Below are 26,195 nucleotides of genomic sequence, written 5' to 3'. Positions count from 1 at the left end.
TCTTGGGACCCGCAAATAGAGGGAAAGAGGATGTCTCATCAACTGAGGCCCTGAGAAGTGATGTGACTCACCCAAGGTCACACAGCTAGTAAGAGATCTGAGACACAGGGTAGATGTTCTGACACTTGGTCAGTTCGCACCCCCCAATCCCAACCTTGCCCTGGACTAGGTGCGGGGGGTGGGGTGGGGTGGGGAACTGGCTCAGGTTTCTACGCTAGCGGGTGGGCAGAGGGGCGGAGCGGATCGCGGCCTGCCGGCCTGGGCGCTGTCCACGGTGCTGATACGCCCGCCGCGCCCTTGCTCTCCAAGTGGCGGCGGGTTCCCCGGGTTTCCCTCCCAGCTTCAGTCAAAGGCGGCTCCGAGAGTTCGGCAGCCCGCCGGGGTCCTCAGGCCTGGCTCCCGGGGCTCCCGGGACTCCCAGGATTCCCCCTCCCCCGGCCGCGCTCAGCCTGCCTCCCCTCCCCCCGCCCCGCCCACGGCCCCTCCCCGCCAGTCCCAGGTCCCTCCCCTCCCCCCTTATCTCTCCCGCCCCCCGCCTTCCCCCCTACTGCTCGTTCGCCAGTTCCGGTCACGTTGCTGGGTGTTTACGCCTGGAGCCCGCCCCGGACCCCCCCGCCGCCCCGCGCACTCGGCGCCCGGGAGCCCCCCGGAGCCCGGGCCCGATCGCCCGGCAGCCTCGCAGTAGCTGATGGCGCCACAGCTCCGGCGGGCGCTGCGGAAACCCGGGCGCAGCTAGCGCGGGGAAGAAGAGCGCCTCCCCCGACACAGCCTGGCCCGGACTCGGGGCCCCGCTGGCCCGTCGCTCCCTCAGGTCCCGAAGGTGAGGAGGCCGGGGGGCGTAGGGGGTGGGCGCCCGGGTGGGGAACCGCACGACCCGGGCTCCTGCTCCCCCGGGAGGGCGGGCGCTGGGCTGCGCACCGCAGCGCGGGAGGCGGACAGGACCCGCGGGCTGCTGGCAGAAGTTGTCCTCCGCCGCCCAGACTCCGACCCTTCCTGGCCCTGGCGAAGAGTCCACAGCGGCCCGAGGTGGAGCCACAGCCACCTCCTGCCCTCTGCCACCGCACACATCTCTCTTTCCGCCTGCCTTTCCCTGTCCTCCCTGGGTACCTCTCTTCCCCGTCCTCCTTAGTCTCCACATCCCCCCACTGCCTTCGCTGGGAGTCATATGCGAGGTATAAGCAGGGCAGAACATTAAGACTGAGGGGGTGGGGGCTCCAGTTTCCCCAGGCATCCCACTCCCCGTGTCCCTGGATCTTCAGCTCCACCGAGGTTGGGGCTCCAGGGATCTTCAGTGGAGAGAGGAGCCATAGCCTAGAGGTTTGCGGGGAGGAAGGGCCCCGGACTGGGGAAGACCACAGGACCTCCACCCCGGAACTGTGGCTCCACAACTGGCCAAGTGACCCCCACCCTGCAGAGAGTCCCAGACATTTGTCAAGGGCTGACTTTTTGTTCCCAAGGCAAGTCCCCAGGAGAGCCAAGGACTTGGGGGGAGGGGGAGTAATTATTTTTTAATACGTGTACTGCCTTGGCTTGGTGAAGCCCTGCCCTCAGGAAGCTTATGGCTTAGAGCAGAAGCCAGGTTTGCACATGCACAGGAGCACACACACACACAGTAAAGTGTGATACAAGGCAAAATACCTGGGAACATAAGGAAGGAGAGCCAGCCTGGTGTGGTGGGCCAGGGAAGGCTCCATGGGAAAGGTAGCACTTGAGCAGGGCCCTGAAGGATGGGTCAGGTTTCAGGAGGCAGCAACAGGGTGGGTGATAGTGAGGGGATGTCCATGGCTAGCAGTAAGAGGTAGAATCTGAAAGAAGAGTTCAGACTGCAAATGTGGACTGTGTTTAGATTGTGAAGGGTCTTAAATGCCAGAGTGAACCCCCAGTGGGGTGCTTCCAGTTACCAGGCACTGTAGTTGTATATTTTGAGCAAACTGCTTAACTTCTCTGAGCCTCAGCTTCCTCATCTATGGAGGGGATATACTAATAGAACCTTCAGTGCAGGGTTGCTGTAAAGATCAGTGAGTTATTACGGAGTTCGGGTTAGGACTTAGTCCTGTCACTGCTGAGGGCCTCGGTTCAATCCCTGTTCCGGGAACTAAGATTCTGCAAGCTGGCTGGTACAGCCAAAAGAAAAAAAAAAAAAGATAAATAAGTTAATATTCATAAAATAAAATAAGAGCAGTGTCACCCATTTTTTTGTTATTATATAGGTATTATTACCTATGCACTGATTTTTTTTTTTTTCAACTTAGCCACATGGCTTGCATGGTTCCTTGACTGGAGAGCAAACCCACGCCCTTTCCAGTGGAAACTCAGAGTCCTAAACGGTGGACACCAAGGAATTCCCCTGATGATTATTATAATAAATATTGTTATCTGTGTATCCATGTCTGAGAAAGATTTCTTGAGTTCCTGCTCTCCTTCCTACTCCAAACCTAAGAGTTAGGTAGTGAAGAGGAATGATAGCCAAGAAAAATAAAGAACATACTAATTCATTTATTTATCCATATATTACCATGGCTATCTTATCTAATATACCTACCTGGACTATAAGAATGATAAACATAGTTTAACATTCTCCTCAGTTGGAAAGATCCCCTGGAGAAGGGAATGGCAACCCACTTCAGTATGCTTGCCTAGAGAATTCTATGGACAGAGGAGCCTGGCGGGCTACAATCCATGGGTTTGCAGAGAGTTGCACATGACTGAGCAACTAACACGAAACAAGAATGCATACTTAAAGAATCTGAACAAAATACAGGTATTTGAGTGTTCAGAACAAGTACAAGGATATGTGTTGACTCAATAAATATTTTCAGTCCCAAAGAGAAAAGAAACCCCAAGTATGAAATTGAAACTGGGTCAAGAGAAACAGTCAGGGGCTGCAGCGTGGCAGACAACACAAACTCCATGTAAGCAGAAAGCAAGAGGCTTCAATTCTGGTTCATCTCCCAGCCATGGTGTCTGCCTGAGAGAGAGATGGGGGCAGCAGAGACCAAGGGAAGCAGGTCTAAGGAAAGGAGGAAGTCAGCTGCTCAAGGAAGAATTGGGCTGTATAAGTGGTCTTCAAACTTTTGGTTAGTGGAGGCCCTTTCTCCAATGAATTTGTATGCACAAGCCCATCATATAGAGAGGAATAAATACAGCAAAGCTTCCAGTCCTGTCTTCTGCCCTCAAACCTCTTGGCAACATCTGAGATCCCTTTACAGAACTCAGGTTCTATGGAGCAAATTGAAAAACACTGTTTGAGATGATTCTTTGAGCCCTGAGTGCTATGATTCTGTACTTTCTGTGGTTCTTTCAACTCAACAAGCTCTAAGAACTGGAGAGGAGAGAGAACTACAGTTTCTTCCTTGTCCAGTCTGTGGTAGGCAGATAGCTGAAGAAGGAAGGGATACCCATAAGCTCCACAAAGGTAAGCAGGAAATGAACTCGTTTTCAGAGATCAGGAGCCCTGGCCTTAGAAAGTTAGAATTGTGCCAAGGTCACAGAGTTCCTGGGCCTCAGACTTTGTTGATGGTTGGGGACCTGAGAGATTTCTCCCACCAACTTCACCAAGAGGGAAAAATATTTGTAACTTTCAAACAGAGAAGCATGTCAAAAATACTTGGAATCTGGTGGCTCAGATGGTAAAGAATCTGCCTGCAATGTAGGAGACCTTGGGTTCAATTCCTGGGTTGTGAAGATCTTCTGGAGAAGGGAATGGCAATCCACTCCAGATTCTTGCCTGGAGAATTCCATGGACAGAGGAGCCTGGCGGGCTACAGTCCATAGGGTTGCAAAGAGTCGGACACAACTGAGCAATTAACACTTTCACTTTTTTGGCAGCCCAGTGGTTAAGACTCCATGCTTCCAGTGCAGGGGATACAGGTTCAATCCCTGGTCAGGGAACTAAGATCCTGCATCCTACATGATGTGGCCAAAAAAACAGTTTTTCTTAATATAGTACTTGGAGTTAACTCTATAAATTATGAATCTTGTATTACAGATTCGTTTTTATTCTTGATGACAATTCTTAAAAATGAACTTTTTTTTTTTAATCAAACTAGAAAATTCAAAGAAAACTAGGTGCACTAGGAGAAGGTGGGCAGGAGAAGGTGGGCAGAAGAAACAGTGCAGGCCCTGAGGTGGTCAGGATGGTGGGCAGACGCCAGGGACCCTTCTCACCAAGCACTTTAATCTGGGAGTTTGAGCATCTCAGGCTGGGTGTGGGGAGAAGATGGCACTGAGAACTCTAACCCGTCATCTGCCACCACTGGCCTGGACCAAGTCCTCAGGCAAGAGCATCTTCTGAAACCTGGAGCTTCCAGCATTGCGTATCTTTGCAAAAATCTGACATTTTCCTGGCTTGGGCCTTCTGAAGCGCCTGTGATTCCCCAGCAACACAGCAATCTGTGTCGTCCCTGGTTCCTCCTTCCTCACCCTATCCTCCGCCCTCCCCCAAACAAACTAAACAATCACGTCTAAGAAAGAATATTTGCCAAGATCGTTTGTGACCCAAATATCTGCCCTGAGAAGAACAGCCTACCTGGTTGGAAGCAAACACTCAAGTCCTTCTGGGAAGGTGCAGAAACAGCTGGCTGGTTCAGTTTCTCACCGTGGCCAGGGTCTGCTCTCCAGGGCTGTGTGGAGAGGGCTTTACCCTCCAGAAATATTTGCATTTCAGCATCAGGGAACAGACATTTTTCTCTCTTCATCCTAAGCATAGGTCCCCACACCTTCATCTTCCAGGTGCATGACAGTAGAGAGACAGATGCAAGAAAAGCAGGAACCCCCCCCAAAACACACACACACACACACACGCACACATACGTGCACTCCTAGAGGCATGCACGCAGGTTCAGGTATATGTACAGACACAGAGGCACACACATCACAGCATAGATATACAATAGCACAAACATAGTTCACCTGTTTTCTCACCAGTTATGCACCAGATTACTGACTGTCTGTTTGACATCTATTTGTCCTTGTTTGAGGTCTCCTGAGCATGTCAAATCTAACATGTCTCGGGCTGGAACCTACCTTTTCTGTAAATCTGCTTCTCTATCAGTCTGTCCCAGCCCCACAAATTCACTCATGGATTCTATGTATACTTACTGCTACTGCTACTACTGCTAAGTCACTTCAGTTGTGTCCGACTCTGTGCGACCCCATAGATGGCAGACCACCAGGCTCCCCCCTCCCTGGGATTCTCCAGGCAAGAACACTGGAGTGGGTTGCCATTTCCTTCTCCAATGCATGAAAGTGAAAAGTGAAAGTGAAGTTGCTCAGTCGTGTCCGACCCTCAGCGAGCCCATGGACTGCAGCCTTCCAGGCTCCTCCGTCCATGGGATTTTCCAGGCAGGAGTACTGGAGTGGGGTGCCATTGCCTTCTCCGTAGCTCCTATTTGCCAGAGTCTATGCCAGGTATTAGGGAACAGGAAGAAACAAAACAGTCCTTCATCTTATATTGCCAACAATCTGGCCGGGGAAACAGATAATAAGCAAAAATGTGATATATTCATGTGATGGTAAGTTCATGAGAAAAAAAAAATAGGGAATGGAGAATGACAGCGGATTCTGTTTGCTTGTTTGTTTGGGCCGCAACACACAGCTTGTGGGATCTTAGTTCCCTCATCAGGGCTCAAACTTGGACCCTAGCAGTGCAAGTGTGGAGTCCTAACCACTGGACCGCCAGGGAATTCCCAATGGTTCTATTATATATATAAACGCTATATCATTTTATTTTCCTTTTTTTTTTTTTTTTGACTGTGCCACTCCCTATGGGAGATCCTAGTTCCCTAATCAACAATCGAACCCACACCCACTGCAGTGGAAGCTGAGTCTTAACCACTGAACCACAAAGGAAAGTGAAGTCCCTCAGTTGTGTCTGACTCTTTGCAACCCCGTGGACTGTAGCCCATCAGGCTCCTCCGTCCATGGGATTCTCCAGGCAAGAATACTGGAGTGGGTTGCCATTTCCTTCTCCAGGGGATCTTCCCAACCCAGGGATCAAACCTAGGTCTCCCGCATTGCAGGCAGACGCTTTAACCTCTGAGCTACCAGGGAAGCCCAAGGCTTCCCTGACCGGAAACGAACCCCGGGCCACGGCGGTAAGAGCGCTGAATCCTAAACACTAGACCACCAGGGAGCAAGAGTTCTGTCTTAAATCAGGTAATCAGAGATGTGGTTCAGCAGTAAAGAATCCACCAGCCAATGCAGGAGACCAGAGTTCAATCCCTGGGTCGGGAAGATCTTCTGGAGAAGGAAATAGCAACCCATTTCAGTATTCTTGCCTGGGAAATCCCATGGACAGAGGAGCCTGGCAGACTACAGCCCATGGGGTCACAAAGAGTCCAACATAACTGAAGAACGAAACAACAACAAATCGGAAGAGGGCCCTGAACTAGAGTCCTGAATGCAGGGAAGGAATGTGCCCTGCGGATATCCTGGAGAAGCACCTTTCTGGAAGAGGGGACAGCACTGACAAAGTCCCTAAGGCTAGAGTGTGGTGGGCAAGTTGGATAAAAAGGAAGGAAGCTAAAGTGACTGGGGTAGAGCCAGCAACTGAACAGTGCGAGATGAGGGCAAACAGAGCCAGAGGCAACTGGGTTTCAGAGGAACTTTGGGTTTGGTTTTAAGTGAGATGGGAGGGTTTTGGTTGAGGGCAGAGAGATGTCATCAGATTCGCTGAAGGAGGCCATTGCAGGGGTATACCAGAGGAATGGTGGGATTCTCTGGTAGCTCAGCTGGTAAAGAATCCGCCTGCAATGCAGGAGACCCCGGTTCAATTCCTGAGTCAGAAAGATTCCCTGGAGAAGGGATAGGCTACGCACTCCAGTATTCTTGGGCTTCCCTGGTGCCTCAGCTGGTAGAGAATCTGCCTGCAGCACAGGAGACCTGGGTTTGATCCCTGGGTTGGGAAGATCCCCTGGAGGAGGGAAGAGCTGCCCACTCCAGTATTCTGGCCTGGACAGTTACATAGACTGTATAGTCCATGGGGTCACAAAGAGTCGGACACGACTGAGCAGCTTTCACCAGAGGGATGGCAGGGATGGAGACAGTGAGACTTGACTGGATTTAGGACTTTTTTAAATATGTGTATAGGTATTTATTTGTATATATGGAGTGTGTGTGTGTGTGTGTTAGTCATTCAGTCATGTCCAACTCTCGGTGGCCCCATGGACTGTAGCCCACCAGACTCCTCTGTCCGTGGAATTCTCTAGGCAAGAGTACTGGAGTGGGTTGTCAATTCCCTTCTCCAGGGGATCTTCCTGACTCAGGGATCAAACCTGGGTTTCCTGCATTGCAGGTGATTCTTTACCATCTGAGCCTCCAGGGAAGCCCATATGTGTGTATGTATGGAAAAGACTTTGATGCTGGGAAAGACTGAAGGCAAAAGGAGAAGAGGGCAGCAAAGGATGAGATGGTTAGACAGCACCACCCACTCAATGGACATGAATCTGAGCAAACTTCAGGAAATAGTGAAGGACAGGGGAGCCTGACGTGCTGCAGTCCATGGGGTCACAAAGAGTCGGATACAACTTAGGGACTTAACAACAGTGCCCAGTCGCTTCAATCATGTCCAACTCTTTGTGACCCCATGGACTGTAGCCTGCCAGGCTGCTCTGTTCATGGGATTCTCTAGGCAAGAATACTAGAGTGGGTTGCCATGCCCTTCTCCGGGGAATCTTCTCAACCCAGGGATTGAACCCGCATCTCTTGTGTCTCTTGCATTGCAGGCAGATTATTTACCCACTGATCCACCTGGGAAGCCTCAAACAACAACAAATGTATTTATTTATTGATTTGACTGCCCCAGGTCTTAGTTTCAGCTTGCAAACTTTTGGTTGGGGCATATGGGATCTAGTTCCCTGACCAGGGATCGAACCTGGACCCCCTGCATTGGGAGCATGGAGGCTTAGCCACTGGACCACAAGGGAAGTCCTTAGGATATTTTTTTTTTTTTTTAAGGTAGAGATAACAGGATTTGCAAACAAGTTGGCTGTAAAATATAAGAAAGGAATCAAAGATGACTCCTAGGTTTTTGGCCTGACCAACTGAGTTCCCTCTATCAAGATGGCAATCACCTGGTCAGAGCAGACTTGGAGGAGAAATCCTAAGAGTTCAGTATTGAGACTTGAGGAATGGTCGTGAGAGTATTGAGAGTTAAGTCTGAGGGACCTATTAGACACCTAAGTGGTGGTGTTAAGAAGTTAATGGTGGTGTTAATTTGGGGGTCAGCATATAAATATTGGGTTGGCCATAATATTTCATTCTTTTTTTTCACTCAGTTCATTTGGATTCTTAGTAAGATGCTATGGAAAAACCTGAACAACCTTTTTGGCCAATCCAATAGCATTTACAGCCATGGGATTGAATGAGGTCATGGAGGGAGTGATTATAGAAGAGGTCCAGTGGGAAAGATGAAGAAATAGGAATGATCCAGTAAATGTGCCTTCATACTTGAGTTTCCCAGACTGGAAAGCTGGGAGACATCCTAGACGACGTCCCTTTCCCCATGAGCATGATCTAATACAGCCTATTCCGTCTTCCTGCCAGTTCTACCCCCAGAATACACCTGGACCTTCTCTCCACCTCTGCCTCCATCATTAGGTCCAGGCCTGCATCATCTCTCACCTTGGTAACTGCTCCATTTCCCAGTCTGTTCGTTCTGCCCCCTCTAATCTGCCCTCCAATGATCTTTTTTTTTTTTTTCCAATTATCTTTTAAAAACACAAATCATATCATGTTCATTTCTTGCTTAAAGTCCTTTAATAGATTCCCAATTCATTTAGCATTAATCCACAACTCTTAACATAGTTTACAAGTCCTTGGGAGATCTTTCACTTGCGAAACCTCACTTCCTGCGACTCTCCCCTAATACTTTACACTTCAAATTTCACCACCAGTGGCCATGTCTCCATTGCTCAAGACCACATAAAACACTTAAACACAAAGCTTGGGGACTTCTCCAGTGTGGTCCAGTGGCTAAGACTCCTTATTCCCAATGCAGGGGGACTGGGTTCAATCCCTGGTCAAGGAACTAGATCCCACATGTTGCAACTGAGTTTTCATGCCTCAACTAAAGATCCCGCATGCCACAACTGACCAAGCACAGCCAAATAAATAAATCAACTTAAAAAAAAAAAGCTTGGCATATAATAGGCACTCAATAAATGTAAGCTATCATGATTATTCTACCTCTGGGCTTTACAGATGCTGTTCCCTGTTTGAGATGCTCTTTCCTTTACCCTTCTAACTCCTCCTCCTCCTTCAAGTCTGTATTAGTGTTCTATTGCTGCATCAATTTATTATCTCACAGTTTCCAGTGATGGGAAGCCTGGCACATTCTACTTGTGTTCCATTCAGGGTCTCCCAAGCCTGAAATCAAGGTGGGCCTGCATCCTTCTCTGAAGACTCATCTAACAAAAGATCTGCTTCCAAGATCCTATTGGTTGTTGGCAGAATTTGCTTCTTTGTAGCTGTAGGACTGGAGTCTCCATTTTCTTGCTAACTGTCAATCAGGGACCGTCCTCAGCAACTAGAAGCCTCGCTCAGGTCCTGCTGTGGCTTCCTCCATAGGCTCTCTCACAGCTGGGCAGTTTTTCCCTTCTAGTGTGCATGCCTGCTCAGTCACTCACTTGTGTCCGACTCTTTGTGACCCCATGGACTCCACTGTCCATGGAATTTTTCAGGCAAGCATACTGGAGTGGGTTGCCACTTCCTAATCCAGATCTTCCCCACCCAGGGATTGAACCTGTGTCTCTTGCATCTCCTGCATTGGCAGTAGGATTCTTTACCTCTGAGCCACCTGGGAAGCTTTTCCTGCTTCTAGGCCAGCAGCCAAATATCCTTCAGGCTTCAGATCTCTTCCTACAGCAAGAGCCCTTTGAACCTGCCTCACCCAGAATAATCTGATTTTTTTTTAACTCAAAGTCAACTGATTGGAGATGTCTGTAAAATTACATCTGTAAAATCCTTCACCTTTGCCATATAACCTAATCACGAGAGTGAAACCCGTCATAGTCCCAATCCCACCCACACCCAAGGAATGGGGATAAGATAGGAGATTGTGTCTTCCAGGGGCTGGGAATCTTGGGGACCATCTTGGAATCCTTCTTGCCACAAAGTCTCAGCCTAAAATCATTTCTACAAGGAGACCTTCCCTGACTCCTAATTTAAACTAGGTCCCACTTTATATTCTTACACATTACTCTGCAGATTTCTTTCATGGCTCTTATAGGTTGTCATGTTTAACTTATTTGTATTGTTTGTTTAATATTTATTCATTGGGCTGCATTGGGTCTTAGTTGTAGCAGGCAGGAACTTCAGTGCATCATACGGGATCTTTCACTGCAGTGCACAGACTCTGTGGGCTTGGTTGGTCCTTGGCATGTGGGATCTTAAGTTCCCCGACCAGGGATCAAAGCTGCATCCTTGCCATTGCAAGGCAGATTCTTAACCACTGGACCACCAGGGAAGTCCTTATTGTTTGTTGAATGCACCTATTTATTTGTTTGATTCTCTCCTCTTCACCCTGTGAGCTCCATGAGAATAGAAAGCAGGAATATTGCTTTGTTCATCACTGTGTCCCTGTACCCAGCACAGTGGTTGGTAATGTTAGATCACTGAATGAACGCATGATGAGCAAATGGCAAGTGTGGGCAGGGGTTAACCTCCTCACACATTAGACAGAGAGGAAAAGGGATGAAGCGTTGATTGAGCCGGGTCCTCTGCTACATGCTCTATAATTTCTTTTTTCATTTAACCCTCACAATCATCCCAGGACTGTTACTATGAGTAGCCTCATCTTATAGAAAGGGAAAGCAAGGTTCAGAGAGGTTAACTTTCTTGCCCAAAGATACACAGCAGGGAACCGAAAGATCTAGGATTCAAACCCAGGACTGTTTTTGGTGTAAATACTGGGAAACTGCTTTGGATTCAAAAGACTTGGCTGGAGAACTGAATCTGCTGTCCCTCACTGGCCGTGCGAACTGGCACAAGTCGCTTCCCTTCTGAGCCTGCATCTTTGTGAAACGGAGGTGGTGGTGCCCACTGAAGAGCGGTTGGCAGAAGTAAATTCATGTGCATGATGCTCCCTAAACATAGCAGAGCGGACAGTAAATGTAACCAGTGATTCCCACAAACCAAAGAACGCCCCCACCCAGCTTTCATGAAAGCTCACTTGGTTGGATTGGGAAAGCCTTGGAGGTACAAGGACAGGGGGCCCCAAGAGAGGAACCTGTGAATGTGAGGTTCCCATTTTCAGTCCTCCTGGCTGTGCTTCTACCAAGGACAAGCTGGATTTGCAGAGGCTTACCAGCAATTCTGTATGAAGGAACCATTGCTGAACAGAACAATCCATCAGCTGGTTTTCTTCTCCCCTGGCCAGGCATTCCTAGGGCAGGTGGAGGAAAGGCTGCCACAAGCTTTGGGAGTCCCTGGCAGAGGAGGCATGAGCTCTGAGACCTGGACGTCAGAGGTCTGAGCTTCCGCTGCCCTCCGCCTCCTGTTTTTGCCCTCTGCCTATGCTTTCCCAAGACGCTGATCATCCCAGAAGAGACTCATGGGGAAATGGGGCAGGGTCAGAAGAGGGAGCGCTGGAGAGCCAGGCCATCATTAGGATTCGGGGACGTAAGTCTTCCTCTCCCATCAGTGTCAGAGCTTCCACCATGGATCTACGCCTTGGGCCTCCTATCACCCTCCCCACTCCCCTTGGGTAAAGGGCTTCTACTACCTGCCTTCAGCCCGCAGAATTAGTGCTAGTGAAACATTCATCAGACCTTCCTCCTCTGTGACCTAGAAGAGCCCAGAGCCCTGGGTTGAGGTTAAGTCAAAGAAATGGAATTGAATTGGAGGAGGGTTGTGCTGTAACCATCAAGTGCATACTCAGTCGCTCAGTCATGTCCAACTCTTGGCAACCCCATGGACTGTAGTCCACCAGGCTCCTCTGTCCATGGGATTTTCCAGGCAAGATACTAGAGTGGGTTGCCGTTTCCTCCTCCAGGGGATTTTCCTGACCCAGGGATTGAACCCGCATCTCCTTCATTAGTAGATGGGTTCTTTACCACTGAGTCACCTGGTAAGCCCTCTAACCATCAGTCCTGCCAACTGATGGTTGCCCTTGAACAACCATCAAGGGCAGAGCTGGAGAGGGTTCAGGAATCACCCTCTCTACAATCCCCTAATTTTACCCAAGAGAAAACCAAGAGCCTAGAGAAGGGGAGGGCTTGCCCGAAGTCACACAGCTGGTTAAGAAGCAGACTAGAACCCAATCTCTGTCTCTCTTTACTGACTTTGCTGCTCCGTTCCTTTTCCTTGCTGAGATATAGAAGAGGCTAAAGTTTCATGGGGGCAAGGAACTAAAGTCGTTCCCTCTGAGCCTCTGGTTCTTCATCTGTTGAATGGGAATAATGATACTTCCTGCCAACACACCCACTTGCTTCAGATGTTTCAGTGGGTAAATACAGGGGACATGACTTCAGGGCCAGAATCCTCTACCTGGTACAGCAGGACCCCAGACTGAAGATCACTGAAAGGATCTGAAGGTGGACAGGGTGGATGGGCCCGGAAAATGTGGGTTCACCTTGTTATCCTCCCCAGGTGGGGCCCAGGCCTGGGTTGCCATGGATACCGTGTCCCTGGAGCATCAGATCCAGAGCGTGCAACGCCACATCAGCTTCCTGAAAAAAGAGCAGATGGCCCTGCTGCGAGACCTGCACCTGGAGATCCTGAGGCTGCAGAAACGCTGCTCGGGTGAGGCCTGGAGGGATGCTGGGGGGCGACTGTCAGCAGCAGCACTGTCTCTGATGGGGTGTCCGCCCTCAGCCTCCCTAAGCCAGGCAGGTGTTCATCACCCCTTTCTCTTGGTGAAGAAATTGAGTCTTGGGGAAGTGAGACACATGGAACATTCAAGCACCTCCCAGCCCTAAAAAGCCCTCAGTCTTGGACTTCCCTGGTGGTTCAGTGGTTAAGACTTCATGCTTCCATCACAAGGGCCGCGGGTTCGATCCCTAGTCGGGGAACTAAGATCCCACGTGTTGTGTGTCATGATCAATAAATAAATTTATTAAAAGAGATACACAAAAAATAAAGAGAGCTGACAGTTCATAGGCAGGTCCATGCTCAGCTTGAGGCATAAGTGATGAGGCCAAGTATCCCACACTGTCCCGAGGAGTAAGCACTTCCTCTCCCTGAGGGCTGAGTAAGATTTAGACATGCTGAGATATTATGGGGCAATGAGAATGGAGAAAACTTTGCAAAGGAAGAGCATGGCAACATCCAGAAGGTAGTAAGTCAAAAGTTCATGAAAAGTTCTATTTGACCGGATTACCCTCTACTTAAAGCTGATGGGAAATATGGCTGGAGCCAGAACATGGAACATCTTGACCAATATCAGGATGGCTAAGAAGTTTGGCCTGTCCTCCTGGGTAGTAGGGAGCCACTGAAGGTTCTTGAGCAACCTCACGCTACATTAAGAAACTCAATCCAGCAGTTGTATGGCAGATGAATTGGTGGGAGAGGGAGGCAGGGGGACTAGTGACAGGTCCAGGGGAGAGATAAAGGGGGATGGAAAGGGGAGGACCAGTGGGACACAGAGGGACCTGGCAATCAATCAGATTTGTAAGCAGGACAGAGGGAGGCAACAGGGATGATGTAAACCTCATGCCTGACCTCAAGTCTCAGCTGCGTGGCCGTCTCAGAGGCTTGGCTCTGGCCCAAATGCTCACCCTTCATCTTCAAATGCAGGCCTTAGAGCCAGTGATTCAGTGTCTCAGCTGGAACAGCACAATCTCAACATTGTACAAATATGTAAACTGAGGCCCAGAGACAGAGAGTGAGCATCACAATGTATCAGAGTCAGGATTAGAACCTAGGGCTCCACATGCCCAGTCATGAAGCGTCTGTGGCTTTTTTTTTTTCTGGACACACCACGCAGCTTATGGGATCTTAGTTCTCTGACCAGGAATCGAACCCTCGCCCCCTGCAGTGGAAAAACCGAGTCTTAACCACTGGACCACCAGGGAAGTCCCCTCTGCTCTTTCCACTCATCCTCTCCCCAGCATACTCAGATTTCCACTTCCCTTCCCTCCCTTACTCATGGGAGTCTCCCCCTTCCCCAGAAAGAAACTGAGGCTCAAAGGGTTTTAGTGACCCGGCTGGCTTCTCACTCTATGGCACAAGAAGCCACCAGTCCTGACTTTCAGCTACCACAGTCCCCTCTAGCTCCATATATGGGTTCAGTTCCCACCTGCCAAGACCAGACTTCTTGTCATCTCCCCCAAAGCCTGATAGGCAGCAGACGCCAGCCCTTGGGGGCATGGATGCCCTACAGTGTGTCACTCCTGCCTGATGCCACTTTTTTACTGTAGTAATAACATTAAAGAGATATTGACATGAGTGAACCCTAAGACCCTGTAGCTATTTCTCTTAATTTCTTTTTGCTTCATAATAATTCTGAAGACCTGGGTCCTTCCACTCAGGATGCAGGCCAGGATCCCAAGAAAATAGGTTGCTGTTGTTCAGTCACCAAGTCATATCCAACTCTTCACAACCCCATGGACAGCAACATGCCAGGCTTCCCTGTCCCTCACTATCTCCCAGAGTTTGCCCAAGTTCATGTCCATTGCATCAGTGATGCCATTCAACCATCTCATCCTCTGTAAGAAAGTGTAACAGGCAGGAACAGAGCACTCTCAGCCCCCACCCTCCTTCTCAGACAAGTATGGGCCTGCAGCCTCTTGGTTATTGATTAAGGAGATAAAAATAACTCTGGGCTGGCCTGGAGCAGCCGCTCATGGGGCTGAAATGACTGAATAAGGCCCTTCCTCCAAGGGGTGGAGGAGAGAGGGGGAGAGGAGAGAGGACAAAGGAGATGTTTTTAAAAAGAGATTAAAGAGGGATCCAGAGAGTGCAAAAGGATAAGAGTGAGAAGGGGCTGGTATAGGAACCAGGAGGGCAGGGCTTAGGGAAGAACCTGCCCAAGAAGGGGTGATAATTCTAAATTAAAGGGGCTTGAGAGGTAGGTGGGTGTGTTCTGGTTGGGAAGATAGCTTGGATGATAATAAGAGCTGACTCAGCTAGACTGAGCCCTGTATTTCTTTTCTCTTAGTAAAGAATCTGCCCGAAACGCCAGAGACCCAGATTCGATCCCTGGGTCAGGAAGATCCCCTGGAGGAGGAAATGGCAACCCACTCCAGTATTCTTGCCTGGAGAATCCCATGGACAAAGGAGCCTGGCAGGCTACAGTCCATAGGGTCACAAAGAGTCAGACACCACTGAGCGACGAACACTTTCATAGGTGAGAAGACTGAGGCACAGAGAGGTGTTGTCACTGGTCCGAGGTCCCACAGTGTGTCTGACCTCACAGTGTGTGTGCCTGCTAAGTCGCTTCAGTGGTGTCCGACTCTTTGTGACCTCATGGACTATAGCCCACCAGGCTCCTCTGTCCATGGGATTCTCCAGGCAAGAATACTGGAGTGGGTTGCCACGTCCTCCTCCAGGGATCTTCCAGACCTAGGGATCGAACCCGCGTCTCTTGCATCACCTACATTAGCAGGCGAGTTCTTTACCACTAGCGCCGCCTGGAAAGCCGGTGCCCTTATGCATACTCATCTAAATCACCGGGACTCTGGTTGGAAGGGGAGCAGGGAGATTTGATGGATGAGGGAGTGGAGCCCAGCTACGATTCTGTCTCCCCTCCCCCAACTCTGGTGGTTAAAGGCTAAGGAGAAACAAGCCCACAGGCAGTTAGTGACAGAGCCAGAGTCCCTCGGGCTACTCTCCAAACCTAGTCCAGGGCCCCCCTGGGTTTACATCCCAGGGCCTTGGAGGAGGGGCCAGGTTGGCCCCAGGAAGCCCTGGGGGAGGTTCAGGCTCTGGTCACAGCAAAAGGCCCAGGCACTCCAGGCTCTCTGTCTCCTGGAAACAGTTGGCCTCCCCAGGGAAGGCACCTCCAATAATGCCCCTGGTATCTAGAAGAGCCTGGTGAGGGCAGCGAGGAGGGGCAGGCGGAGGGCCCACAAGGTGAGTCTCTCTCTGTTGGTACTGCCAGACAGTGGACCCGGGGATCCGCTACTTCCCCCCACCCCCGCCTTCACATCTTCTCCCTTTGGGCACAGACTGCGTCCCTGCAGGTACACGCAGGTGCGCCCGAGAGGTGCCCTCCGTCACAGGCAGCTGCCCCTCCTGGGCTCCCTCCTGCTCCTCTCCCAGCCCTTGAGCCCTGATGGAGTTGGGATGCAGTGGGGTGGGGAGTGGGCTGGAAAAACAATCAGACTCAGCTGGCTGAGGGGCGGGGCATGCTGGGCTCAAAGGGATGGGAACTGGGGACAGGCGGAGGAGGAGACTGCTCCTGCACTAGTGCCCTTGAGGGGCCCCTTGGCTGCTCTCCACCCCCCTCCCCCGCCCCACCCGTATGCCCTCAGCACCAGGCTGAGAGCCACTCAGGCTTTGCTTCACTAGGTGTCTCTGTCCTTGAAGCTTCTCTCCCTCCTCCATGGAACGTGGCAAAACCGGGGCTTAGAAAGGGCAGGGCTTGGGTTTAGAAAAGAACCTGGGCACAGCAGCACTGGCTGTGAAACCAGTGAAACACACATGTGCTTTTGGTAAATAGCCACCACCCTGAATCCCCTTTTAGTGTCCCCAGGCAGCCCACCCAGGACTAACTCCAGCCTTCCCAGACTAACCAAACCACCAAAATAGTGGGAGGTAAGAAATGTCTGTTTGTTTTGTTTGAATTGGTGGGTCTGACTCTTTGCAACCCCGTGGACTGTAGCCCGCCAGGCTCCTCTGTCCATGGGATTTCCCATGCAAGAATACTGGAGTAGGTTGCTATTTCCTTCTCCAGGGAATCGTCCTGACCCAGGGTTCGAACTAAAGTCTTCCTGCATTGCAGGAAGATTCTTTACCAACTGTGCCAAGTCGGACCCTACCCGGACCCACCAATAGACACTGAAAGGTCTGTGCCCTGGACAGCAGGTGTCCTCCAGACTGGCTCTGATTGTTTGGCATGTTAAATATTTGTACACCACCTCTGGAAAGGGGCAAATACTTCCCCCACCACCAGCCCCAAAAGCAAGCCTCCGTCCCACAAGGGTTGAACTAATCTGCAAATTCAAGACATAGAACTTATATTGGAAAGATCTCTGGACTTAGAATCAGGCAGATCAGGTTCCGGTTGTGCCTCTGACGCCTCTCTTTCATCTCTTTCCCTCTGGGCTGCATTAAAATAGGTATAGGGGGTGGTTTAGATGATTTCTGAGCATCCTTATTGCCAGTTTTACTGGGTTGTGAGTCTTAATCTCACACACATACTCTTTCTCTGTTTCTAACATACACACAACTGCCTTTTCTTATCTCCGCCCCCAGAACTGACCCATGACCTGGAGATGAGAGAGGCCCAATCGCACCAGCAAGGTAAGAGAACAATTGGTCACCATTTCCCCACCACTTAGGACCCAAGCCTTCTTCGTGCCCAGTCGAGACTTGGGGATAGCCTCACATGCCCACTCAGCCGGGTGACCTTGTGCAGTGAGCAACCGGCAGCACTGCACACGCCTGGCATCCCTGTCTCCATCCAAACTGGGAAAAGGAAAGCAGGAAGGAGATGGTTTCCAGGAAGTCCATGTGCCTGACTTCATTCCTTTGTGACCCACCTCCCCAATCTTCCCATCCTTGTGCAAGTGATTCTCATGGTCAGTGTTCACACTCGCCAAGATGCTAAATGTCAAGATTCGACATGATGGCAATAGGAGGTCTTTGACTTCAAGGAACTTAGTCCAGAGGAGGAGAAAAGAGACAAGTGCACATTAGCAAATTCTTCATTTTACAGAAACAGGACTTCTTGTGAGTGTAGCAGTTCCACTAAGGTGTTTGTTTATAGATTATCCCTTCATCCATAAAATGGGGAGCGGTGTGGGGAGATAGCATTCAGTGAGTGTAGAGTTTCAGTTTTGCAAGAAGAAAAAACTCTAGAGATCTGTTGCACAACAATATGAGTATATTAATAGTACTTTAGAGCTAAAAATGGAAAAAGAAATGGCAACCCACCCCAGTATTCTTGCCTGAAAAATCCCATGGACAGAGTAGCCTGACGGGCTACAGTCCATGGGGTCCCAAAGAATTCGGACATGACTGACCGACCAAGCAGACACATCCTTAACCATTTTTAACACACAGTTAAAAATGGTTAAGATGGTAAACTTAGCTATTTAGTTTTTTGCCACAATTAATTTTTTCAAATGGGAGGGGTTGCATTGTTCAGATCTTAATCCCCAGGTTATATGATCTCTGAAAACTAGGTCTGGGTGTTCCCCATTGCCTTCCAGTATAAGCACATTACCTGACATGGAGAGGGACTCGGTAAATGCTTGATTTAAAATGAACCACAAAAGTAGTATTTCTTTGGCCAGAAGGGTTTTAAGAATGGACTTTTTGCCATATGGATGTGCTCCTTATAGATCAACAGCTACATGACCAAGAGTTAGGCACAGGAAAGGCTAGAAGGTTAAAGTAGAATGTTAGAAGCCCTACAAATTACCTGCATGTTCATGCATAAAGATCTAAATACTTATGAACTTGAACTAATTCTGCCGATTATAAGTGGCAGTTGTGGGCAACCTCTTGGTGCCTAGCGCTTGGAGTAAGGGGAGGCACGTCTCCAGATATCAGGAAAGAACAGTTGTGTGACAGCAGTAGCTTTGGGGGCTCCCAGGTGGGTCACGGTAAAGAATCTGCCTGCCAGTTCAGGAGATGCAAGAGACACAGGTTTGATCCTTGTGTTGGGAAGATCCCCTGGAGAAGGAAATGACAACCCACTCCATTATTCTTGCCTGGAAAATCCCATGGACAGAGAAGCCTGGCAACTACGGTCCATGGGGTTGCAAGGAGTTGGACACGACTGAGCACGCATGCACAGTAGTAGCTTTTACTCTACCTACTGTTCTTCCTCTGAAATGGCTTTTGGGATCATCTGGACCCCTGTGCCTCGGGCTGTTGCTTTTTTTTTTTTTTTAATAAATATTACTTATTTATTTGGCAGCACCGGTGTTAGTTGCATGCAAGACTTTTTTTTTTTTTTTTTAAGTTGCAGCATGCAGAATCTAGTTCTGTGAACAGGGATTGAACCCAGGCCCCCTGTATTAGGAGCGAAAGAGTCTTACCCACTGGACCACCAGGGAAGAGTCCCCAGTGTCCTGGTTTTTATTCTCTCTCTCACTGGGCCTAAGAACTATTTTTCTTTGTTCTCAGTTTCTATGAAAATCACTTGGGGATTTTCCTATCCCCGTTAGAGTCACCTTTTACCTTCCCTTGGTCACCTTTCGGCTACTGATATCCCCATACCCACTCAAGTGCGCCAGTCCTCGGATACGGTCCTGGCTGAGATGGAGCTTATGATTCAGGAGGCAGGAGTCCTCAACCCTGGGGGTGTATTAGAATCACCAGGGAAGATTTAAGAAGCACCAGTATGCTGGTCCAACCCGGGGAGAGTCTGATTCAGTCCAAATTTGTTAGGGCCCAGGAAACTGTTTTTTAAAACTCTCTAGGGAATTCCCAGGTGGTACAGTGGTTAGGACTCTGTGCTCTCCCTACCAAGAGCCCAGGTTGGATCCCTGGTCAGGGAACTAAAATCTCACAAGCTACGGCTTCAAAGATCAAAATAAATAAAGCTTTCTGGATGTTTCCAGTGTACATCCAGGTTTGAAACCGAGTGCCGTGGGTAAAGACAACAAACATGTAAACGCGTAATAAATGCTGTTTATGAAGGAAGCACACTGATTCCCCTTTCCGCTCACACTCCCAGCTCTTTCAGCCCCTTGTTCCTATGTGTCTCTCCTTCCCCAGGGCTTTTACACAAGCCCTTCCTTCCGTAGGAAGCACCCTTCTCTTCTCTGTTCACTACTTAATTCCCATTCATCTGTCAGATCCTAGCCTCGTCATTTCTCTGCTTAGAAGCCTTCTCCGATTAGGTCACAGTCTCCTGCGACAGTCGTGGTGTTGGCAGGTGTCACACACGCACCTACACATTCTTTTGTGATTATGTACCGTACATCCCCCACTGTGCTTACTGAGAGCTTCGTGAGGAATTATTCACCACCCTATCCGCAATCCCCAACACGACGCACAGAGTCAGGGCTCAACAAATTGTCGTGGAGTGAATAATTGGTCTGGGAAGGGGTTGCTCTTAAGGGCTGCGCGGAAGAGTTAGAGGCTCGGCCAAGCAGGAGGCAGAGCTAGGAGGAGGAAAAAGGCAGGCGAAGGACTGAGCCCGAGCGCTGCGGGACCTGCAAACGGGGAGGTGCGGGGCTTCGCTCCGACGACTGGTGAGCGGCGCAGGTCCGGCCAGGCGAGGACTCTCACTCTCCCCTCCCTCTCCCCTGCCCAGAGCTGGCGTCCCGGGAGCTGGAGAGCAAGTGCCGCGCGCTGGAGTCGCAGCTGGCGGAGCGAGCAGCGGCCAACGCGGAGCTGCGGAGGGAGGTGGCGCAGCGCGAGGCGCTGGTGTCGGCGCTGCGCTGCAGCCTGCGCACCGAGGAGCGCCGCTTCCTGGAGGAGCTGCGTCGCCGCAGCCACCGAGCCACCGTGCTGAGCACGGAGCTGCAGAAGCACACCGAGGCGGCCGCCTACCTCTCCTGCCAGCTGCATGCGGCGCGCCAGAAACTGCAGACTCCGCGCCCGGGGCCCGGCGCCGCCGCCGCCACCACCGAGCCCCGGATCCGCCGGCGCGCACAGCGGGCCCGCCGCCCGCCCGCCGCCGAGGCCGCCGCGAAGGGCCCCGGCCGGGACTGGGCCGCCTGGGAGCGTGCGGCCGGCGTCCCGGACGACCTCGATGCCATGCCCGACCCCGCGCTCTTCCTCTACGCCCGGAGGCCCCAGCGGCCCGGCGGCCGCTGTCCGCGCCAGCCGCCTCCCCAGGAACCCCCGGACCAAGCCGGCTCGCCAGCCGCGCCCCGCCCGCCCAGTGCGCCCGCGGACCCGGAGTAGGCGCGGGGCGGGCCGGTGGGGAGCCGGGAAAGGCTGGCCCGGGTTTCGACTCAGCTCGGGCCGGGGCGGATAGGGTAGGGGCGGGTCCCTGGGGCCGAGAGAGCCAGTCCCTCCCCCAGGGAGCGGGCGGAGGCGGCCCCTGCTCCCCGGCGCGTTCCAGCCGCCCCCGCCTTTTGTATTTCCCGAGGCTTTGAGCTGTCGCTGCAGCTTTGAGCTCTCCTCTCCCGCCGGGGAGCTCCTCCGCCGGGCCCAGCGAAGGCACTTTTTTTTCCTTGAAGAGGACTCAGTACCGATCCTTATCTGGTCCCCACCCTGCCACTGGGAGGGGACGGGGCTGGAGTCACGCCCTGACCCAGGAAAGTGACAATCGTTTGGCCGTAGCGGGGAGGCCGGGCTGGCCTACGGAAAGGAACCAGAGTGGCCCTTAGGATCCTTAGGCCTTCCAGCTCCCCGCTGCGGCCTCCCCCAGACCTGCACGGCCGCCCTTCCCTCCCAGCCTGCCTCCGAGGGGTGGTTCGGGCTGGGGGCTAGAGGCTGGACCTTCTCCCCCACATCCCTACCCCCAACTGCTGATAGATCCCTACAGGTGAGCACGGAACACTTTAGAAGACGCCTCCCCCACAGCCTCTGGTGGGGGGAGTGTGGACTTATGGAAGTTTGAACTTCTGGAAATTAGCACCCATAGACCCTTAGAGAAGATTACATAATGGGTTTGGTGGCAGATAACTGTCTCCAATTCTCAGTTCTTCCCGGGTATGTAGACTCCAAGGACACGCCAGAGTCGGGCTGATGGAAGGTTAAAAACTGTTTTCAGGAGGTAGCTGGGAACCTGAAGGCTGCCCTGGGAGTTTCCCTAGTCCTGTTTATTGGTGCTAATTTTGCCCAGCTTCCTAATTAGCTGGTTGCACCCAGAGGCAGGAAGAGGGGCCCTGCTTCTTGAAGTGGCAGCTGTTGATATAAGTTTGAGTGTGCTGGGGGCGGTGGGCTGGGGGATGGTGGGAACGCAGGTTAGGCCCCGGCCTCGCCCTCGCCAGGACTGCCCGCATCCTATCAGACCTGACAGCGGCGGGATGTTCAGTGCCCTTTGTCTAGGTTGGGGAGTGGCAGACGAGAAGACTACTGCCCCACCTCCTATCGCGTTTCTCCCCAGCTCCCCCTCACGACCGAAGGCGGGAAGTGCAGCTCCAGTCCGGTTCGTTGCTCGCACCCGAGTCCAGCCTGGAAAGAAATCCCTAGAACCCTGTCGTCTCGTGCAATCCCTCTTTTGTTGGTCGTGCATCAAGTCCGAAGTGCCTGTGAGGTCTTCCAGGGGCCACCAAGGGAGGATATGGGGCAGCAAGAGGCCTTGACCTCACCCACGATGCCCCATCCCAGCAGGTCCTGACCCTCTGCCTGGGGCTGAGACTTCTGCTTGTTGCCCAGAGGTCTGGGAGGTCTCCAGCGGGTGATGAACCCTTTTCCCATCACGGCCCCATGAAGAAAAGGGGGAAAGATTCCCAATTACACCCCCTTTCACTGTATACATTAGAGGGAGCAGGACACCGGTGAGCATACAAACGTGCAGCCCCCTCCTAGCTCAGGACTGCTGAGACCACTGAGCAATAAGCAGGCCTGGTCTGTGTCCGCCACTGGGGCGCCCTGGGGACGGAGAGTGCTGTCCAGTCTAAAGGGCCGCGGGAGTGGCCTAGGGTCCTTGCTCTGCCTGCTCCCACCTCTCCACTCCCCAGTCTCTGTGGTTGGACCTCTGCCCTCTATCTCCCCTCAGGTGTGGGTGACTCACGACCCCTTGACCCTTGGCCCACTGCCTTCCTTTTCAGAACATGTCTGAGGAGGCCTCTCTGTCTGCTCGGGGCTGTGCTCACTTGAAGGGGCCTAGGACCCTGGGAAGGAGGAGGGAAAGGGGGTCTTTCTGGAGGCGCCCACCCAAACCCTCATCTTCCACAACCATACTTTCGGGGTGAACTGGGTGACTTTGTGATGTCAGTTCTCCTACAAAGATGATGAAGTACTCTATCCACCCACCCACCCGCTAAAAGCCATAGCTCCACCCAGCTGGCCTCCCCCAGCTCTATAGCAATAGGCCTCTTCCTCCTTCCTTCCTCTGTACCCGAGGAGCCCAGCTGGGGGCCACCACAACACCCCTGCCCCACCATCCTCCCTGGTGGCCTGCCTGCCTCTCCCCAAGTGATGCATCAGCACCTCCCCTGCTGTGGCTCTTCCAACAATCAGAGATGACTCTTGTTCCTGAGCTACTTGGAGATTCCTGCCCCCCGCCCCCCATGAAAGGTCCGGAGTGCTGGGGTGGCTGACTCACTGACTCAGCTGAGGTGTGGGGGTGCCTGGGAAAGGAAATAACGCAACCATCCCTCCCCCCTCCACTCAGCAAGCTGGGGGAAGGTCCAAAGCAAATACAGGGTTCCAATTTTAACAGAAATGCCCCCTCCCCATCCCTCGCCTGGAAATAATAGATGAGAAGCTTTCCTCCTCCAGAACCCTCGGGGCGCCAAATGAAATGAATAAGACTGGGAGTCGGTGGTCTGCCCTTGGCCTCAGTGGCGGGGAACTCCCCAGCCTTGCCCTCGGCTTCTGGCCCTCCCACTCTCCCAGCCTGAGGGACCCACCCTGCCAAAGGAGAGACCCCCCCTCCTCGAGCCCCTGACAAGTTTGGGTGACTAGAAAGGACATTGCCTTCCCTCTCCCTGTCCCCCCTCCCACCTCTCCCCTCTTTGCTGCACGAATTCCACTGGGGGAGGGGTGTGTTGACACGGACACTCAGGGGCCCTAGCTGCAGCCAGGAGCTGCAGGTGGGGACCCCTCCCCATTCTGGAAGCCAGCCTGGGACCTATGGGCAATACAGCCTGAGGCTTTGTGCCCCTGTCCCCGCTCACAATGGCCTGCAGTTTGGGGGACCAGTCGGGCTGAAATGGGGTGGCCCTTCCCCAAAACAAGCAGCAGACTAGAGGTCCCCCTGATGGAGCAGAAGGAGGCCAAGAGGGTGTGGAGCAGCACCTCCTCTTTGTGTGGAGCCAGGATTCTCTAAGCAGTCTTGCTGAGCGGCCGGCCTTGAGTAGGGGACCTGCAAGGCTTCAGAAACACCCGGCAGGAGCCCCGCAGGCACTGCAGAGGGATCCTGCTCCAAGTTCTCTGTTGGCTGCGCTTTTTAATCCAATGCTTTTCAGAGTGTATTCACTCACCTACAGAAATAGAGCCCTGTGCTTTAGGGGTGACTATCATATGCCTTATTCTTAATAAAATACCTGAAAAACACAGAAGTCAAACTTTTTTCTATGGGCACTCCACCCCACCCCCCACCACCTTATTGGACAGGTCTGTGGAAAGGACGTGGAGGAGACAGAATGGTTTGGGAGTTAGCCAGTGGGGTAGGGGGGGTGGTGGTGAGACTGGGAGCTGAGACTCCCAAGTCCCTTCTATGGATAACCCTCACATAAGGCACGAGGCTCTCAGCTGAGATGTCCTGAAGCTCAGGCTAGCCCGGTCTCTCTCCATACCACCCCAACCCAAGGGAACAAGCAAGACCTTAGATCAGAGGCTCCTGGCTAGGGTTGGCAGGGATAGATCAGAAGGGTATTATGCCTGGAATTGCCCATTGTTCTGGCCCAGAAGCAATCCTGGGCTTCTGGACACCTTCAGCAATGCTGGTTCTCTTTCCCTGACACCCATCTCCATCTGATGCAGCTGCGAGAAGCCCAGCGTCCCAGAGAAGAGCCCTGATCTTATCCTCCGCTCCTGAGAGCTGTCCTGGGACTGCCGTTGGGAGCTCAGCACACTCAGCACCTCAGGCCTGCACATCTTCAGTGTGGGTCTGTGTTGTTAATGGCTCCTGGGGCAAAAGTACCAGCTCTGCGGTCTGAGGATGCAGAGGACATATGGGTTTTGCCTGCAACCTTTCTTCTGATAACAGTACCATGTTAGTCCATGGGCTTCCTAAGTGGTTCTAGTGGTGGAGAACTTGCCTGCCAGTGCAGGAGAGACAGAGAGAGGGTTGGATCTCTGGGTTGGGAAGTTCCCCTGGAGAAGAAAATGGCAACCCACTCCAGTATTCTTGCCTGAAGAATCCCTAGGACAGAGGAGCCTGGAGGGGCTACAATCCTTGGAGTGACAAAGAGTCAGACACGTCTGTAGCAACTTAGCATGCAGGCATGTTAATGCATGTGTTGGGGGCGGGGACTATCCCCACCCATGTGACCCAGGTCACACTAATTGGGTTAGAGGTGGGCATGCAACTCTAAGCGATGAGAACCCATACTGTTACCTTTCATTTAACACCCAAGTTAGGTGTTAGGGATACAGCAGGGAAACAAACAGGACTACTGCAGGACAAATTCTTAGGTGGCTGAAATGGCAGAACATCATCCTGGAAGACTGGCCATTTGCCCCAGGGATGGAGCTACCCGAGTATGAGGAGGCTCCACAAAAAAGTAAACCAAGAGAGACGGAGACAGGGACTTCTCCGGTAGTCCAATGTTTAAGACTCAGCACTTACAATGCAGGGGGATGTGGGTCTGATCTCTGGTAGAAGGAATTAAGTTCCCGCATGCCATTCCACATGTCAAGCAGCCAAAAATTAAAAAGAGAGAGAGAACTGCTTTTTTTTTTTTTTTTGTCACGAGTGTTTAATTCTACCTTTTAAAAAAATTTTATTGAAATACATTTGATTTACAATGTTGTATTAATTTCTGCTACACAGCAAATTGATTGAAATATATGTGTGTATGTGTGTGTATATACATATATATATAACCTTGCCTCTTCTTTTCCATTATGGTTTACCACATAATATTGAAGGTAGTTTCCTCTGCTATACAGTAGGAACCTTGTTGTTGGACAATTCCTGATAATTAAGTTGCCTGGACCCAGCTGTGCCTGCAGCCCATATACTAGTGGCCTTTTCAACTATACAGACCAATAAGCTCCTCTCCCACTTTCATTTTTAAATGATCAGCATTAATTTGTGGGTTTTTATACTTTTTATTTTAACCTAATTTTAGACATAGAGAAAAGTTGCAATAATGATACAGATTTCCTGTATGTCTTTCACCCAGCTTCTCCTAATGTTAACATCTTATTTTATCAGAGTGCAATTATCCAAACCAAGAAATTAACATTGGTACATGGCATTATGTGAACCATGAAATTCCAGATGTTCAAGCTGCTTTTAGAAAAGGCAGAGGAACCAAAGATCAAATTGCCAACATCCGCTGGATCAT

The 26,195-nt window shown here is 51.4% G+C and overlaps 1 protein-coding gene across 3 annotated transcripts; it reads left to right on the top strand.

Annotated features, from left to right (window-relative positions):
- The first annotated feature begins 741 nt into the window (after window positions 1–741).
- On the top strand, window positions 742–24,239 carry CCDC92B (coiled-coil domain containing 92B). Of its 3 annotated transcripts, XM_061390691.1 has the most exons (5): window positions 742–820; window positions 12,589–12,741; window positions 17,356–17,403; window positions 20,372–20,963; window positions 22,118–24,239. In XM_061390691.1, exons 2-5 carry the CDS (start codon window positions 12,612–12,614, stop codon window positions 22,314–22,316), a joined length of 969 nt encoding a protein of 322 aa, XP_061246675.1. In that variant the 5' UTR covers window positions 742–820; window positions 12,589–12,611; the 3' UTR covers window positions 22,317–24,239. The 3 variants fall into 3 exon arrangements, with proteins under 3 accessions (XP_061246675.1, XP_061246674.1, XP_061246673.1); XM_061390689.1 differs by lacking the exons at window positions 742–820; window positions 12,589–12,741 and adding an exon at window positions 15,574–16,945; XM_061390690.1 differs by lacking the exons at window positions 742–820; window positions 22,118–24,239 and having other exon boundaries at window positions 12,093–12,741; window positions 20,372–20,967.
- The last annotated feature ends 1,956 nt before the right edge of the window (window positions 24,240–26,195 follow it).

This window comes from Bos javanicus, chromosome 19 (genome assembly GCF_032452875.1).
Source record: "Bos javanicus breed banteng chromosome 19, ARS-OSU_banteng_1.0, whole genome shotgun sequence".
Classification (NCBI taxonomy): Eukaryota; Metazoa; Chordata; class Mammalia; order Artiodactyla; family Bovidae; genus Bos; species Bos javanicus.
Note: the sequence above shows the minus strand (reverse complement) of the source record. Positions and strands in the feature narration are given on the sequence as shown.